General features: G+C 37.5%; 1 protein-coding gene across 1 annotated transcript in view; it reads right to left on the reverse strand.

Annotated features, from left to right (window-relative positions):
* Positions 1-17139, reverse strand: part of LOC128638069 (serine/threonine-protein kinase BRSK2-like) — a 392907-nt gene that overhangs the window by 180271 nt on the left and 195497 nt on the right. Inside the window, exon 2 of the mRNA XM_053689937.1 lies at positions 13292-13386. Coding sequence (XP_053545912.1) covers positions 13292-13386 — 95 coding nt within the window. The remainder of the gene's footprint in view (positions 1-13291; positions 13387-17139) is intronic.

Below are 17139 nucleotides of genomic sequence, written 5' to 3' on the forward strand. Positions count from 1 at the left end.
GCTAAACTAAAGTTACAATTATTAACTAAATACATATTTTAAACTAAATACAAACTTACCTGGGAAATAAAACCTAACCTGCATTACACTAAAACCTAACATTACAAAAAATAAATAAACACTAACATTACTAAAAAATAAAAATAACTAAATTACATTAAAAAAACAAACACTAAATTACAAAAAAAAAGAAACACATTATCAAAAATTAAAAATAATTACACCTAATCTAATAGCCCTATCAAAATAAAAAAGCCCCTCCAACTAAGAAAAACCCTAGCTTACAATAAACTACCATTGGCCCTTAAAATGGCCTTTTGTGGGGCATTGCACCAAAGATATCAGCTCTTTTACCTGTAAAAAAAATTAAAACACCCCCCAACAGTAAAACCCACCACCCCCACAACCAACCCCCCCAAATAAAATAACTATCTAAAAAACCTAAGCTAACCATTGCCCTGAAAAGGGCATTTGTATGGGCATTGCCCTTAAAAGGGCATTTAGCTCTTTCACATGCCCAGACCCTAAACTAAAAATAAAACCCACTAAAAAAAAACCTTACAAAAAACTAACACTAACCCTCGACAATCCACTTACAGTTCTTGAAGTCCCACTTTGAGGATCCATCCAGCCGGCGAAGTCATCATCCATGCGGCAAGAAGTCTTCATCCAGACGGCCTCTCAGATCTTCATCCAGCCGGCAAAGTCCTCATGCAGACGGCAAGAAATCTTTATCCATCCGGAACGGAGTGGGTCCATCCTGAGGACATCCGGCACGGAGCATCCTCTTCATACGTTTGCCGCCGTAAACTGGAACTTCAATGCAAGTGATGCAATCCAAGATGGCTGTTCCAATCAGCCAATAGAATGAGAGTTCAATCCTATTGCCTGATTGAAACAGCCAATAGGATGAGAGCTCAATCCTATTGGTAGTTTATTGTAGGCTAGGGTTTTTTTTATTTTGGGGGGGGCTTTTTTATTTTGATAGGGCTATTAGATTAGGTGTAATTCTCTTTTATTTTTGATAGTTTGTTTCTTATTTTTCTTAATTTAGTGTTTGTTTTTTGTAATTTTAATATAAAGTTAGGGGATCGTTAGGTTTAGGGGTTAATAGTTTATTTTAGTATATTTTGCTGTGGGGGGGTTGCGGTTTAGGGGTTAATAGGTTTATTATAGTATATTTTGTTGTGGGGGGCTTTCGGTTTAGGGGTTAATAGTGTATTTTAGTATATCTAGTTGTGTGGGGCTTGTGGTTTAGGGATCAATAGGTTTATTATAGCGGTGGTGTGGATGGACGGCAGATTAAGGGTTAATATTTAAATAGTGTTTTTGATGCGAGAGGGTCGGTGGTTTAGGGGTTAATAACTTTATTATAGTGGCGACAATGTCGGGGAGCGGCAGAATAGGGGTTAATACATTTTAATAGTGGCAGCGATGTCCGGAGCGGCAGATTAGGGGTTAATAAATTTATTAGTGTTTGCGATGCGGGAGGGCCTCGGTTTAGGGGTTAATAGGTAGTTTATGGGTGTTAGTGTACTTTGTAACACTTTAGTTATGAGTTTTATGTTACAGCTTTGTAGCATAAAACTCATAACTGCTGACTTTAGATGACGGTACGGATCTTGTGGTTATAGAGTGTACCGCTCACTTTTTGGCCTCCCAGGCAAACTCGTAATACCGGCGCTATGGGAGTCCCATTGAAAAGTGCGGTACTGACGTTGCATGACAGGCTAAAAGGTGTGCGGTACACCTATACCGACAAGACTCGTTATAGCAGCGTTAGGGAAAATGAAGCATTATGGGCCATAACGCTACTTTTTCAATCATAATGCAAAACTTGAAATCTAGGTGTGTGTATACACTGTAAATATTCACATTCCAATGTTCTCCACAGAGAGGAATATGTTCTAAGTATTTTTAAATATATATTCCTATATATCTGTATATATACTGTGTGTGTGTGTGTATATATATATATATATATATATATATATATATATACAGGTATACCCCGCTCATACAGCGGGTTAGGGACCGGAGCCCCGCTGTAAAGTGAAAACCGCCTTAAAGTGAAACAAGGCAGTTATAGCTTTCTTTTCAGTGTTTAAAATCTTGAAAACATGTTTGAACTAACACATATTAGGGGTGCAATAGTACTATGTTTATTTTAACACTAGCACAGCAAGTATTCAATTAGTATTCAATAAATACTGTACCTGTAAAATAGTGACAATTACTGTAGTAAAATTTGCCAGACTATAGCACTGAGACACAGATTGTACTGTAATGCTGTTAACAGAGTGAACTAAGCATAACAAAATAGTGCCATTCACTTTTCTCGCAATCTCACGATGATTACAGCACTGTTTCAAAATCCTTGGAGGTTGAACTTCAGCTCCACAAAGCGCTGTATTAGCGAATCGCTGTAAAAGTGAAGCGCTGTAAAGTGAGGTATACCTGTATATAATGTGTGTATATGTGTACTGTGTGTATATATATATATATATATATATATATATATATATATATATATATATATATATATGTGTGTATATGTATGTATGTATATATATATATGTGTGTATGTATATATATATATATATATATATATATGTATATATGTGTGTGTGTGTATATATATATATATATATATATATATATATATATATATATACACACAGTATATATATTTAATCATATCTATACCTATATATAATCATATATATATATATGATATAGATAGACAGATAGATATATTTCACCAAAAAATTATCAGATATATATAGAACATTGGAATGTGAACTATTCATATTTCATGTCAGGTTTAACACCCTGGAATAAAGGCGGCTGGGATAGCATGCGAGTATGAGTGTAAGTTGTTTTTTTGCGTGCTCCATTGAAGTCTATGGGGGAATACTTTAACTTGGTCGCAATATTCTAAGTTTAACTTTTTACGTGCGTCGGGTTTTTACTTGTGCTCTAACTTTTTACTTTCAACTCGTAATACAAGCGCAACCCGATACATGCAAAAAAAACTCCATCTACGGATGCTAATGTGCAAGCAGGGTCGCTAAATTGCGTGCCACTCGTATTCTAGCCCTTAGTAGGAGTGGGCTGATAAGTAGGCATGGGCATTAGGATGCCTCATTAGCATCAGAATGCGGAAGATGGTGGCCGCTCGCAACCTTTGGCTCTTTTACAAGCTGGATTTCCTCTTGTGATAGTGCAACACACTAAGATCTGTGCAAATCCATATATTAGTGTGTTGCACATCCACAAGAATAAATCTGCCTCTAAAAAGAGCCAAAGGTCATTCCACATTCGGGTGCGAACAAAGCATTCGAATGCTCATGCCTATGATAAGCATTTAAGGTCAACCATTATATTCTAAGTTGAGAAAGTGGTATGACTCAACCCCTATTATAAAGATTGAAGCAACTTTCAAAACTACCAAGACTGTTTTTTATTTGTTTTATTATAACATACTAGTCCTAAAGCCCGTGTACACGGGCCAATTTTTTAGGTACCGCGGTTCCAACCCTTGCTCCCTCTCTCTCCCCCCTCTCTTTTGCGCTCTCTCTCTCTCCCCCCCTGTCATATTCCTGTAGCTTTAAGAACTAAGACCAACCCACTTCTTCACCTCCCTTTAAAGGTGTGATCAGTAAACCTGTGCTTTGCTTGATAATTGAAGTTTGTAGTTCCCACTCTGCTTCAAGCTCTAAAGCTAAAATCTACAGATCCTGCTTTTGTACCTGTTAAAGGAAATCCTTGTTGTCATTTCTCCAGCTTCTAAACCTAAGAAGTATTTCCTGCCGCTTTACATTTCAGGAAACAGACTTTGGCAGCAACTCTTGCAAGTCTGTGTTAACTCTGCAGTCTGATTTTCCAGCCAGCTCCGTTACTGAGTGTTTACCTCTACCAGGAAATAAGAACAGCTTCCCTGCGGTGATCCATTTTGACTCAGTGCCAACTTCGCTCTCTGCAGTTCTAAACTCACTCGCAAGTATCATTAATTTTATATACAATTGTCTCTAGCTGTATATTTTCTTATCCAAAGATCTGCTGGCATACAAACTGTTAAAGTGCACACAACTGGTTAAATCTGGCTCTCTCCTTCTCTCTGTATCACACACTCTGCCTGCTGTAACCTGATACCTCTTGATATATGGACATTGCAGACTGCAAATCAGTTTCTCACTTCTTAGCTTAACTAAAAAGAGACTTTGCTATAAAATTCTGCTTTTCTCAGACAAGTACCAATAAGCTGGTTGTTTGCTGCAGTCTATCTTTAAAGAACACAACTCTTTTCAAGTGTGTAAAATATACAAAGGCTTCATTTCATCTGTTTTATTCACTTTATTTTGATTTTGTAAAGTGTTATAAAAAGAACTTGTACTAAGTAAACCAGCTATCTCCCTTGGTAATAACCTTTTGTATAAGCCTGTTTTACTTAAGGTTCTCTGGGAATAGCTACATTATACAAGCTTATAACACCCCCTCTCTTTTGAGTTCTCTCTCTCCCCCTTATTTTGCACTCTCTCCCCTTTTTTGCTCTCTCTCTCCCCTCTTGTGCTCTCTCTCCCCCCTCTTTTGCTCTCTCTTTCCCACCTCTTTTGCTCTCTCTCCCCTCTTTTGCTCGCTCTCTCTCTTCCCCCCCTCATCTGCTCTCTCCCCCCTCTTGCTCTCTCTCGCCCTCTTTTGCTCTCTCTCTCCCCTATTTTGCTCTCTCCCCCCTCTTTTGCTCTCTCTCTCCCCCCTCTTTTGCGCTCTCTCTCTCTCTCCCCCCCCCCTCTCTTTTGCGCTCTCTCCCCCTCTCTTTTGCTCTCTCTCCCCCCTCTCTTTTGCTCTCTCTTCCCCTCTCTTTTGCTCTCTCTCTCCCCCTCTCTTTTGCTCTCTCTTCCCCTCTTTTGCACTCTCCCTTCCCCTCTTTTGCGCTCTCTCCCCCTTCTCTTTTGTGCTCTCTCCCCCTCTCTTTTGCACTCTCTCTCCCCCTCTTTTGTGCACTCTCTCTCCCCCTCTCTTTTAAACTCTCTCTCCCCCCTCTCTTTTGAGCTCTCTCTCCCCCCTCTCTTTTGAGCTCTCTCTCCCCCCTCTCTTTTGAGCTCTCTCTCTCCCCCCACTCTTTTGCGCTCTCTCCCCCTCTTTTTTGCGCTCTCTCCCCCTCTTTTTTGCGCTCTCTCCCCCTCTCTTTTGTGCTGTCTCCCCATTGCACTCTCTCCCCCTCTTTTTTGCGCTCTCTCCCCCTCTCTTTTGCGCTCTCTCTCTCCCTCTTTTGCTCTTTCTCTCCCTCTTTTGCACTCTGTCTCACCCTTCTCTTTTGCGCTCTCTCCCCCCTCTTTTGCACTCTCTTTTAAACTCTCCCCCCTATCTTTTGCGCTCTCTCTTCCCCCTCTCTTTCGCGCGCTCTCTCCCCCCTCTCTTTTGTGCGCTCTCTCCCCCTCTCTTGCGCTCTCTCCCCCTCTCTTTTGCGCTCTCTCTCTCTTTTGCGCTTTCTCTTCCCCCCTCTTCTGCTCGCTTTCTTTCTTTCCTTCCTTCCTCTGTTTTGGTCTCTCCCGCCGGCCACGCCCCTCCCGCGCGCTCCCACGAGGCCACGCCCCCTCATCACGCCAGCCGGCCACGCCCCTCATCACGCCCGTCGGTCACGCCCCCATCACGGCACACCTGACGCCGGTCACGCCCCCACCAGGCAGCTTCTGCAGTGCGCACTACTCTGCAGCTGAAGGCCAGGTGTGTTTGTCCGCGCGCAGTCTCTACTGCGCATGACGGCTTCAGACAAACACACTTGGCCCTTTATAATATAGGATATGATTTTTAACATGTCAACCAGGTACCTCACCTTATGCAAGTGGTCTTTCTTATCTCACTTCTGGAGTATCCTGTTACCTCAGTATCACTTCATTATTCTCTCAAGTCAATGAGTGTTCATGACAAAGTTGATTATTTTCAAATGCCAAACTCTAAATGATCTTATGATTTGTTACCAACTGACTATTTTTGGAGGATAGGTCCAGGGTTATAATGTGTAAAGTCCTCAAATCATCTTTAGGTAATAATTAAAAATTCCTAATTATTATTATTTTGGTTCTCTTAAACAGCATAAGAGTTGGTTTGATGATTTTTTACATATAACTTGGCCTTAAGAGGCATAACACAAAAGTAGATTCTGATACGCTATACAAGCAACAGAAGTACAAATAACATTTTTGCTTCTCGATTATCTGGTATTTAGAAAACAATTGAACACACTAAAAAGAACACTACTGTTTAGAATAGATATGTTATTTTATTCTAGTGCATATAGGGCTAGATTACGAGAGCGAAAAGAGGTTTATCGCGGATGTTTGTGCATGTCTAGTTTCCCGCTCGTAAACATGATCCCTTGAGCGCAATTTAAGTTAAAGTGATATTAAAGCTCTGGTTAACTGTTTCGCAAAACAAAAAAGTATCACAAAACACATCAAAAATACATTACAAAGTACACTTATATAATAACACCATCAAATAAAAATTATTTAAAAAAAATATTTCACAAAAAAGTGACTCATAGATATGAGATCTCAGGAGAAATCTCAGAGATCAGAGATCTCAGAAAAAAAGCCAGGCAAAGGGCTTTAACAGAGATACATACATATACATGTCTAAAGATGTATAATATACAGTATATATATATATATATATATATATACTGTATATATATATATATATATATATATGTATATGTGTGTACATATGTATTTATATGTGTATATGTTTGTAATTACAGATACAGGTAGCCCTCAGTTTACGCCGGGGTTAGGTTCCAGAAGGAATGGTTGTAAATTGAAACCGTTGTAAATTGAAACCCAGTTTATAATGTAAGTCAATGGGAAGTGAGGGAGATAGGTTCCAGGCCCCTCTCAAAATTGTCATAAGTAACACCTAATACATTATTTTTGAAGCTTTGAAATGAAGACTTTAAATGCTAAACAACAGTATAAACCTAATAAAATAATCACACAACACAGAATATATAATTACACTAAGTTAAATGAACAAAAACATTTGCTAAACAGCATTATAAACCTAACAAAATAATCACACAACACAGACTTTACTTGCATTTTTCTGAAACAGTTCTTTCTATGCATTCCAATCTGGACTGATTTATAGACAGGAAGATCTTGTTCCTTTGAAATCTGCTCGATAGCTCAGGTCTGGTTAAACTGATTAATTTCAGCTTGCTTGGCTTTGCTGCAACACAAGCGGACAGCTCCACCTACTGGCTATTTTAATAAATGCACTGCTTCTCAATGCTTTTCAATAGCAGTCACATGACTGCAAAAAAAGGTTGTTATTCTGAAACGGTGTAAATTGAACCGTTGTAAAACGAGGGCCACCTGTATATATATATATATATATTTTTATATATATATATACACACATATAAACACATAAATACATATGTGTGTGTGTGTGTGTGTGTATATATATATATATATATATATATATATATATGTGTGTGTGTGTATGAATAAATAAAACATATTCTTCTATGAAAAGAACATTTAAATGTGAAATATTCAAATTTTCATGTCGGGTTAGCGCACTTATATGGGGGAATAGGTTATTGCATACATGATGTTGTAAGTTCAGCTTTTTACGTGGGTTGGGTTAGCGTGCAAGCCAAAAAAAAAAAATTTCAATTTGTAATATGAGTGCAACCCTACGGGCGTAAAAAGCTTCCTTCTATCCCAGTAAACTTTCGATCAGGAGCATTAAATCATGCTCCACTTGCAATCTGGCCCATAGTAAGCTCAAATAACATATATTTAGAAGAAGCCCTGCTGTTCAGCATGTATACTGAAGTGGTTTAATGCCATTTTCGTCCTCTGCAAGCTTTACGTCATAGCCCCTGAGAGAATTTGAAGTTCACCTCTGAATCTCCAATGAACAAACCTATTAAAAGCAAATCTATCAAATTGCTAAATGCAAGTACTCAGGTGAGGTCTGCATATAAATCATTTGTCACTATAAATATATGCTTTTCTGTATCCTTTCTCCTTCTGCGCTAGCTTTTGGATATTTTTAAAGTTTGCCTCAAGTGAACCACGGATAGAGGATTTTAAAATATAGCTGGTTTATTTGAGCAGTGCATTTAAATCATTATTATTCTACACCATTTGTACTTGTGTTGATTTTTTTTTTTTTAATATCTCGATTAATATACACACACACACACATATATATATATATATATATATATCCTATATAATAAAAGGCCAAGTGTGTTTGTCCGAAGCTGTCATGCGCAGTAGAGACTGCGCTCAAGGACAAACACACCTGGCCTTAGAGTCCCTACCTGAACAGCCGGTGCGGGCGAAAGTGGGCGTGAGCGGGACGTGGCCGGGCGTGACACGGGCGTGGTCGGTCGCGCGCGAGAGGGATAGAGGGGAGAGAGATAGAAAGAAAAGGGGAGAGAGATAGAAAGAGAGGGGGAGAGAACAAAATAGATGGGAAAGAGCAAAAGAGGGGGGAGAGAGAGCAAAATAGATGGGAAAGAGCGAGTAAAATAGAGGGGAAAGAGAAAAAGAGATGGGAAAGAGCAAAAGAGAGGGGGGAGAGAGAGCACAAAAGAGAGGGGGGGGGAGAGAGAGCGCAAAAGAGAGGGGGAGAGACAGCGCAAAAGAGAGGGGGGAGAGAGATCGCAAAAGAGAGGGGGAGAGAGAGGAAAAGAGAGGGGGGAGAGAGAGAGCGCAAAAGAGAGGGGGGAAGAGCGCAAAAGAGAGGGGGGAGAGAGAGAGCGCAAAAGAGAGGGGGGAGAGAAAGAGTGCAAAAGAGAGGGGGAGAGAGAGAGCGCAAAAGAGAGGGGGGATAGAGAGAGCGCAAAAGAGAGGGGGAGAGAGAGAGCGCAAAAGAGAGCGCAAAAAAGAGGGGAGAGAGGAGGGAGAGAGCGCAAAAGAGAGGGGGGAGAGAGAGAGCGCAAAAGGGAGGGGGGAGAGAGAGCGCAAAAGAGAGGGGGAGAGAGTGCAAGAGAGAGAGCGCAGGGAGAGAGACAGAGCAAAAGAGAGGGATGGGGAGAGAGACAGAGCAAAAGAGAGGGATGGGGAGAAAGACAGAGCAAAAGAGAGGGATGGGGAGAGAGACAGAGCAAAAGAGAGGGATGGGGAGAGAGTGCAAAAGAGAGGGGGAGAAAGACAGTGCAAAAGAGAGGGGGGAGAAAGAGAGTGCAAAAGAGAGGGGGGAGAAAGAGAGCACAAAAGAGAGGGGGGAGAATGAGCACAAAAGAGAAGGGGAGAGAGAAAGTGCAAAAGAGATGGGAGGAGAGGGCACAAAAGAGATGGGGGGGAGAGAGAGCGCAAAAGAGATGGGGGAAAGAGAGCGCAAAAGAGATGGGGGGAGAGAGAGCGCAAAAGAGATGGGGGGAGAGAGAGCGCAAAATTGATGGGGGAGAGAGCGCAAAAGAGATGGGGGAGAGGACGCAAAAGAGAGAGGGGAGATAGCGCAAAAGAGAGGGGGAGGGAGAGAGCGCAAAAGAGAGGGGGAGGGAGAGAGCGCAAAAGAGAGGGGGAGGGAGAGAGCGCAAAAGAGAGGGGGGAGAGAAAGCAAAAGAGAGGGGGAGAGAGGGAGCAAAAAAAGAGGGGAAAGGGCAAAAGAGAGGGGGGATATAGAGAGCCAAAGAGAGGGGGTAGAGAGAGCAAAAGAGAGGTGGAGCGAGAGAGAACGCAAAAGAGGGGGGAGAGAGAGCAAAAGAGAGGGGGGAGAGAGCGCAAGGGGTGGGACCGCTGTACTGCAAAAAATGGCCTGTGTGAACAGGCTTTAGAACTAGTATATATATATATATATATATATATATATATATATATATATATATATATATATATATATATATGTACAAAGAGATCAGCATTCACCAACAAATCCATCCACTCTGTGCCCTCCTGAAAACGTATCCAAATAGGTAAACTTGTTGTTCAGGACCTGGTGTGAATCCCATATGAGCACCAAGAAAGAGCAGGTACGAAGAGAAATGACAACCACCTTTACTGTGTCAAAACACATAACGTTTCGGCCCCACACAGAGGCCTTGGTCACATGAATAAGAAACACACATGTGGCTACACGTTGTGTTTCTTATTCATGTGACCAAGGCCTTGTGTGTATATATTATATATTAAAAAAATCAACACACGTACAAATGGTGTAGAAAAAGGACAGTTATAATGATTTAAATGCACTACTCAAATAAAGAAATGAGACAAACTTTAAAAATATACAAAAACTAGTGCAGAAGGAGAAAAAGATACATAAATCCCAAAAACAAAATATGATGTCATTTTTTTTCCAGTAAATGAGAATCCAGCCATGTTATAAATACATCTTTTTTAGCTCCTTTTTAACAGTACTGATAAATACATACATTTTAAAACTATTATAACATACCTCACAACATCTGAAGGATTACTTGTGGCAATGGCCAAGTGGCAACTTGTGAGCAAGGCTGTGCATGGGAGGGTTGGGGTTACATATGGAGGGCAGAGTTATGGGAGGTCCACAGGCATGGTCAAGTATTCCATGTGTGAGTCTGGGCAGGGCTTGGTCATTAAACTTGGAAACTGAGGGTCTGGGGGCGGGAAGCGGGCCGTAACTCCCAACCTGTGCTAATTCCGCTTGATTGGGCGATATGTTATTATTATTATTGTTGTTTTTTTTATGGCCTTGTTTTCCTAACTGGAACTGGGAGCTTCTCTAGGTTCATGCCATGCTGATTTTTGTTTTAAGTAAAAAGGATGGCTTCCTTTCTATGCGGTGATGTTAAAAGGACAGTAAATTCAAACGTTTGTATCTTGAATATAAAAGAGCACTTTTTTAAACATGATAAAAATATTTTGCACAAAAAAAGGCTGTTTATTTTTATTTAGAGGCTAACGGGAAGTGCATGTTTGTGTACAACTGGGCTTTATATATATATCACAACAAGAAATTGTACTCACAGGTCTTCTTTGAACAAACAAATTTTTAATGGAACGTTTTCGGGGATCTTGTCCCCGTCGTCAGCATGAAGACAAGATCCCCGAAAACGTTCCATTAAAAATTTGTTTGTTCAAAGAAGACCTGTGAGTACAATTTCTTGTTGTGATATATATATAAAGCCCAGTTGCAATTTCTTGTTGGGATATTGATCGTTTACATTGCACCCAGGCAGATGACTAATGGTGGGTCGTGCTGTAAAGGTGTGAGATATATATATATATCTATATAATATGAGATAATGTGAGATATATATATATATATATATATAATATTCATATAGATAGATATATTAGTACAAGAACACTTACAAAATATATGGAACAAAGAAGAAATTACTGTTGTATCAGAGGTTTAACAACATGGAGAACAAACCATTAATTATGTCAATACAGAAGAGGGACTTTTTTATTAATACATTAAATACTATTACATTTATTTGTGTATGAAGAGTTCAAGACCCTCAGAGATTAAAGGGATATGAAACTCAAAAATTTTATTTCATGATTAAGATAGAGAATACAATTTTAAACAAGTTTATAATTTACTTCTATTATTAAATTTGCTTTATTATCTTGTTATCCTTTGCTGAAAGGTTTATCTAGGAAAGCTCAGGAGCAGCAAAGAACCTAGGTTCTAGCTGCTGATTGGTGGCTGCACATATATACTGATTGTTATTGGCTCACCCATTTGTTCAGAATTTGTTAAAAAAATTTATGTTCTACCTAAATCATGAAAAACAATTGGGGTTTCATGTCCCTTTAATACAAATGGTCCTGAAAAAGTATTTTTTAGACCAAATGGTCATTTTATGAACCAAGTTACCAAGTAAAAAGTGTGATGAGGAATAATATAATGTGACTGTATGTTAATGTATGGCTTTTTTCTTTCATAAATTACTTAATAAATAAACCTCCAGTAACCATTTACAGCTAATATCAATGGGCCAAAAAATCCAATGGTAATCAACAATAACATCTTTCTAGGTCATAGTAGATAAAGAAAAATAATGCAGAAAAAATAAACAAACACAAATATTAGAAAACAAAAGTAAAAAACCCAAAATGTCTTAACAGTTGTAGATTATTTCTGTGTAAAGCTCTGATCTCATCTTTCCATAGTTGGACCTGCCTTGTTCAGAATGGCATTTAAAGGAACATAAAACAAGTTGGTATAGAGACAAAAATATAATATGTACTTTAATTACTACACCTGCAAATTTATACTGCAGTGCCTCGCCATTAACCATTTCTATTAAGTTTCTGAATTGCACAGCTCTAACTCCTCCTACACAATTCCTTTTATGGCTGTATTTATATCTATTATTGCTTTGGTAGAATACAAAAATGCTGAGGGATTATCTGCTGGAGCATTCCTAGAAGCTGTGAACTCAGTTGACATACAATGCCTGTGTCTAAACACTGATAAGGGGGGTGGAGCACAGTTTTTCAGACAGCATGGCTATTTAAGTATTTTTGCTTATTTTTGAAAATTAATTTTAAAAAACTTTTTTTATGCAAACTATTTTTTACTTAATTAGCCCTTTTAGGATATGCACAGATCTAAATATATAAATACAGACCTTTTTATGGCACTTTAAATAAAAGGGCATTTCAGAATAAATATTTGCGTGAAGACCCTTGACCCACAGTGATCTCATCACACTAGGCCAATGAAATGCTATATAAAACAGAAGTATGGCTGTATCAGATCTGGTAAAAGAAAATACCATTGGCTACTTTCATATGTTCTGGTATATTTATCTAAACTCAGATATTAACCATCTAGATTATTAAAGCAATCTACTCACAACAGCTAATTAGTACAATAAAAAAGGCCTTTTAGTGCTGTAGTATCACAAATCTCCCTTCAATTGTGTAACGTTTCCTCCTGCTCTGGGTATGCACAAATGGGCTCAATCTACTAAGCAGCATATGTTATTTTTGAGCGCTTGCAGGGCAGGTTTGCACATGCAAGTCTGATTACTGCAATGTAAGAAATAGCGGTTACCAGAGTGCTGCATCCTACACTCTCCAAATCACCCCAAAGATGTACGTTCAGGCTGGCTGATAGGTCTTTCTCTCTTGTGATTGGTTGTGCGAGAAAAGAGGGCGACACTACACACACACATGAGTGTATAATGATACATAAAGGCAACGGACAGGTTGGTAACTTTGTCCACACCGGCTTCGTACAAGGGACCCATTTTTTTTTGTGATACCTTTTAATGGATGAACAAACAGCAGTGCACAGAGTAATAACAAGGATGGATCAATTTGCTTACCTTCATTAAGACAGATTCTGAGAGTTTTTCTCGATTTACAATCTTTATTGCCACTTTTTGCCCTGTTATGCAGTGAACTCCTAGTTTAACCAAACCTGGAAAGGAAAAATAATGTTGTTAGTAACATGCAGCATAAATATCATCTGAGTATTTTATGACTTTAAGGATGTTACTAAACCAGGAGTGTCCACATTATCTCCACAGACAGATCAGGATTTCATTTGAATTTGATGTGCATCTATCTCAATTACATGAACCTGTGTTCAAGGAGGAAGATCCCAAAATTCTGATTTGTTGACCTTGAAGGTAGAGTTACTGTACTAGACCACGGTATATACGTGGAAGACCTTATTATTATCAAAATTCAAAATGAAGGAAAGATTTTACCTTTACCCTATAGCACAAAACTACACAGCATTTTCTCATAATAAACTATTTGAGTTTTAATTTTTAATAGTAGAAATTCCTATATATGAGCCTTTATATTTAATGTTATACAGTTTAAAAGGACACGAATGTGTAGAAAATACTCTAATGTGAACTATTACTTGTATCTAACCATATGTTTATCCCTACAAAGAAGGACAGTAAAGTTAAACTTTCATGATTCAGACAATGTATGTCATTTTTAACAGCTTATCAATTTACTTCTATTATCTATTTGCTTTGTTCTCTTGTTATTATTTATTGAAGAATAGACCAGAGTAGGCTCAAAAGTAGCAATGCTCTATGGGGAGCTAGATGGTGACTGGTAGCTATGTTCAAATGCCTCTTGTCATTGTCTTACCAGACTGTTCAGCTAGCCCCCAGTAGTGCACTGCTGATCCCGAGGGTACCTAGGTTTACTCTTCATCAAAGGATACCAAGAGATTGAAGCAAATTTGATAGTAAGTAGAAAGGAAAGTTGTTAAAAATATAATGTTCTATCTGAATCATGAAATATTTATTTTAACTTTACTGTTCCTAAAAAGTAATTTCCTGAGTGGAAAGACAATTTTGAATCAGACCTGAACACAGCACAGTGTTTAACTCCCTTTTCTTTTTAAATATTTCTTTATTTATATTTTTGTGAAATTATATATATACACACAGGTATATATAAATAGAGAGACAGGGGACGAATTATCAAGCTCGCCAGAAACACAAGTTATGAAGCAGCGGTCTAAAGACCACTGCTCCATAACCTGTCCGCCTGCTCTGAGGTGGCGGACACACATCGCCGGAAATCAACCTGATCCAATATGATCGGGTTGATTGACAACCCCTGTTAGCGGCCGATTGGCCGCAAATCTGCAGGGGACGGTATTGCACCAGCAGTTCACAAGAACTGCTGGTGCAATGATAAATGCTGAGAGCGTATGCTGTCGTCATTTATTGATGTGCAGCCGACATGATCCGCAATATCGGATCATGTCCGCTCACATCATGATAAATAGGCCCCAGAGATATATATATATATTCTAAGTGAAGAGCATTGGATTGTAAAGTATTTATATTCAAAACAGAGTAATACACATTAAAAATAATTAAAATTGAATAAAAATGATATTTCATGTTTATTTAACTGGAAAGTGCTCAAAAGTGTGTGTGTGTGTATATATATATATATATATATATATATATATATATATATATATATATATATTCAGTATGTATATACATATTTACACATATAAACACATACATATATATATATATATATATATATAGACATATATGTCTACACACATACACATATTTAGACACATATGTTTGTGTGTGTGTGTATATATATATATATATATATATGTATATATATGTGTATATTCAGTATGTATATACATATTTACACATATAAACACATACATATATATATATATATATATATATAGACATATATGTCTACACACATGCACATATTTAGACACATATGTGTGTGTGTGTGTGTGTGTGTATATATATATATATATATATATATATATATAATGTATATATATGTGTATATTCAGTATGTATATACATATTTACACATATAAACACATACATATATATATATATATATATATATATATATATATAGACATATATGTCTACACACATACACATATTTAGACACATATGTGTGTGTGTGTGTGTATATATATATATATATATATATATATATGTATATATATGTGTATATTCAGTATGTATATACATATTTACACATATAAACACATACATATATATATATATATATATATATATAGACATATATGTCTACACACATACACATATTTAGACACATATGTGTGTGTGTGTATATATATATATATATATATATTATGTATATATATAAATATATATATATATACAGTATCCCACAAAAGTGAGTACACCCCTCACATTTTTGTAAATATTTTATTATATCTTTTCATGTGACAACACTGAAGAAATGACACTTTGCTACAATGTAAAGTAGTGAGTGTACAGCCTGTATAACAGTGTAAATTTGGTGTCCCCTCAAAATAACTCAACACACAGCCATTAATGTCTAAACCGTTGGCAACAACAGTGAGTACACCCCTAAATGGAAATGTCCAAATGGAAGGGACAGCAAATTTACACTGTTATACAGGCTGTACACTTACAACTTTACATTGTAGCAAAGTGTCATTTCTTCAGTGTTGTCACATGAAAAGATATCATAAAATATTTACAAAAATGTGAGGGGTGTACTCACTTTTTTGGGATACTGTATATACACACACACACATATATACATTATTGCCCTTTCCAGTCAAATACCTTGCTATATACCATATCCCTTTTAACCCTTGTAAAAAAATAATAATATTTATATAATATATTTTTATCAGAAAGTGTATATATGAGGGTGATGGTTTATTTTTAAGTGTTTTTGATGCGTTTGGTGAACATTTCATGTCTTCAGGCGAGCTAATCTGATGATTGCAAATTTTTTTGCACTTGAGCACCACCATTTACTTTTAACTTGTAATATGCCCACTAGTTATCGCGGTCTCGATATTGCTTAACGCATCCTGCCCTAGCGAGCCACTTGTAATCTAGTCCATAGCAATATATAATCAGTAGTGCAATGAGAAAATGTTCTAATGAACTTTTATTATCACACCTTTATATCCCTTTAATTAACCAGCAGAGTAATGAGAAAAGGAAGCTATAGCCAATAAGCACTGTGGTTAAACATTATCAACTATACATAATTAACTGTAGAATACAACTAACTATATGACTGCTTACATCATTAGATTTTTCATTAAAGGGACAGTCAAGTCCAAAAAAAAACTTTCATTTTTCAAATAGGGCATTTAATTTTAAACACCTTTCCAATTTACTTTTATCAACAATTTCGCTTTGTTCTCTTGGTATTCTAGTTGAAAGCTAAACCTAGGAAGGCTCATATGATCATTTCTAAGCCCTTGAAGGCCGCCTCTATTTTATTTACTTTTCACAGCAGGGGAGAGCAAGCTCATGTAGGCCGTATAGATAGCATTGTGATCACGCCCGTGGCAAGTGGCAGACACTGCACTAATTGGCTAAAATGCAAGTCAATAGATAATAACTAAAAGTCATGTGATGCGGGGCGGTCAGAAGATGCTTAGATACAAGTTAGTCACAGAAGTAAAAAGTGTATTAATATAACAGTGTTGGTTTTGCAAAACTGGGGAATGGGTAATAGAGGGATTATCTATCTTTTTAAACAACAAAAAATCTGGTGTTGACTGTCCTTTTAAATAGGTTTGCAAAGTTTTGCTGAAAAATAATAAAGGTACAGAAAACAATTTACTTTTAAAAATGAAAATGCGTGCACATATTTTACATTTTAATCATATTTCAAGGTAATGTTA

This window comes from Bombina bombina, chromosome 8 (assembly GCF_027579735.1).
Source record: "Bombina bombina isolate aBomBom1 chromosome 8, aBomBom1.pri, whole genome shotgun sequence".
Taxonomy (NCBI): domain Eukaryota; kingdom Metazoa; phylum Chordata; class Amphibia; order Anura; family Bombinatoridae; genus Bombina; species Bombina bombina.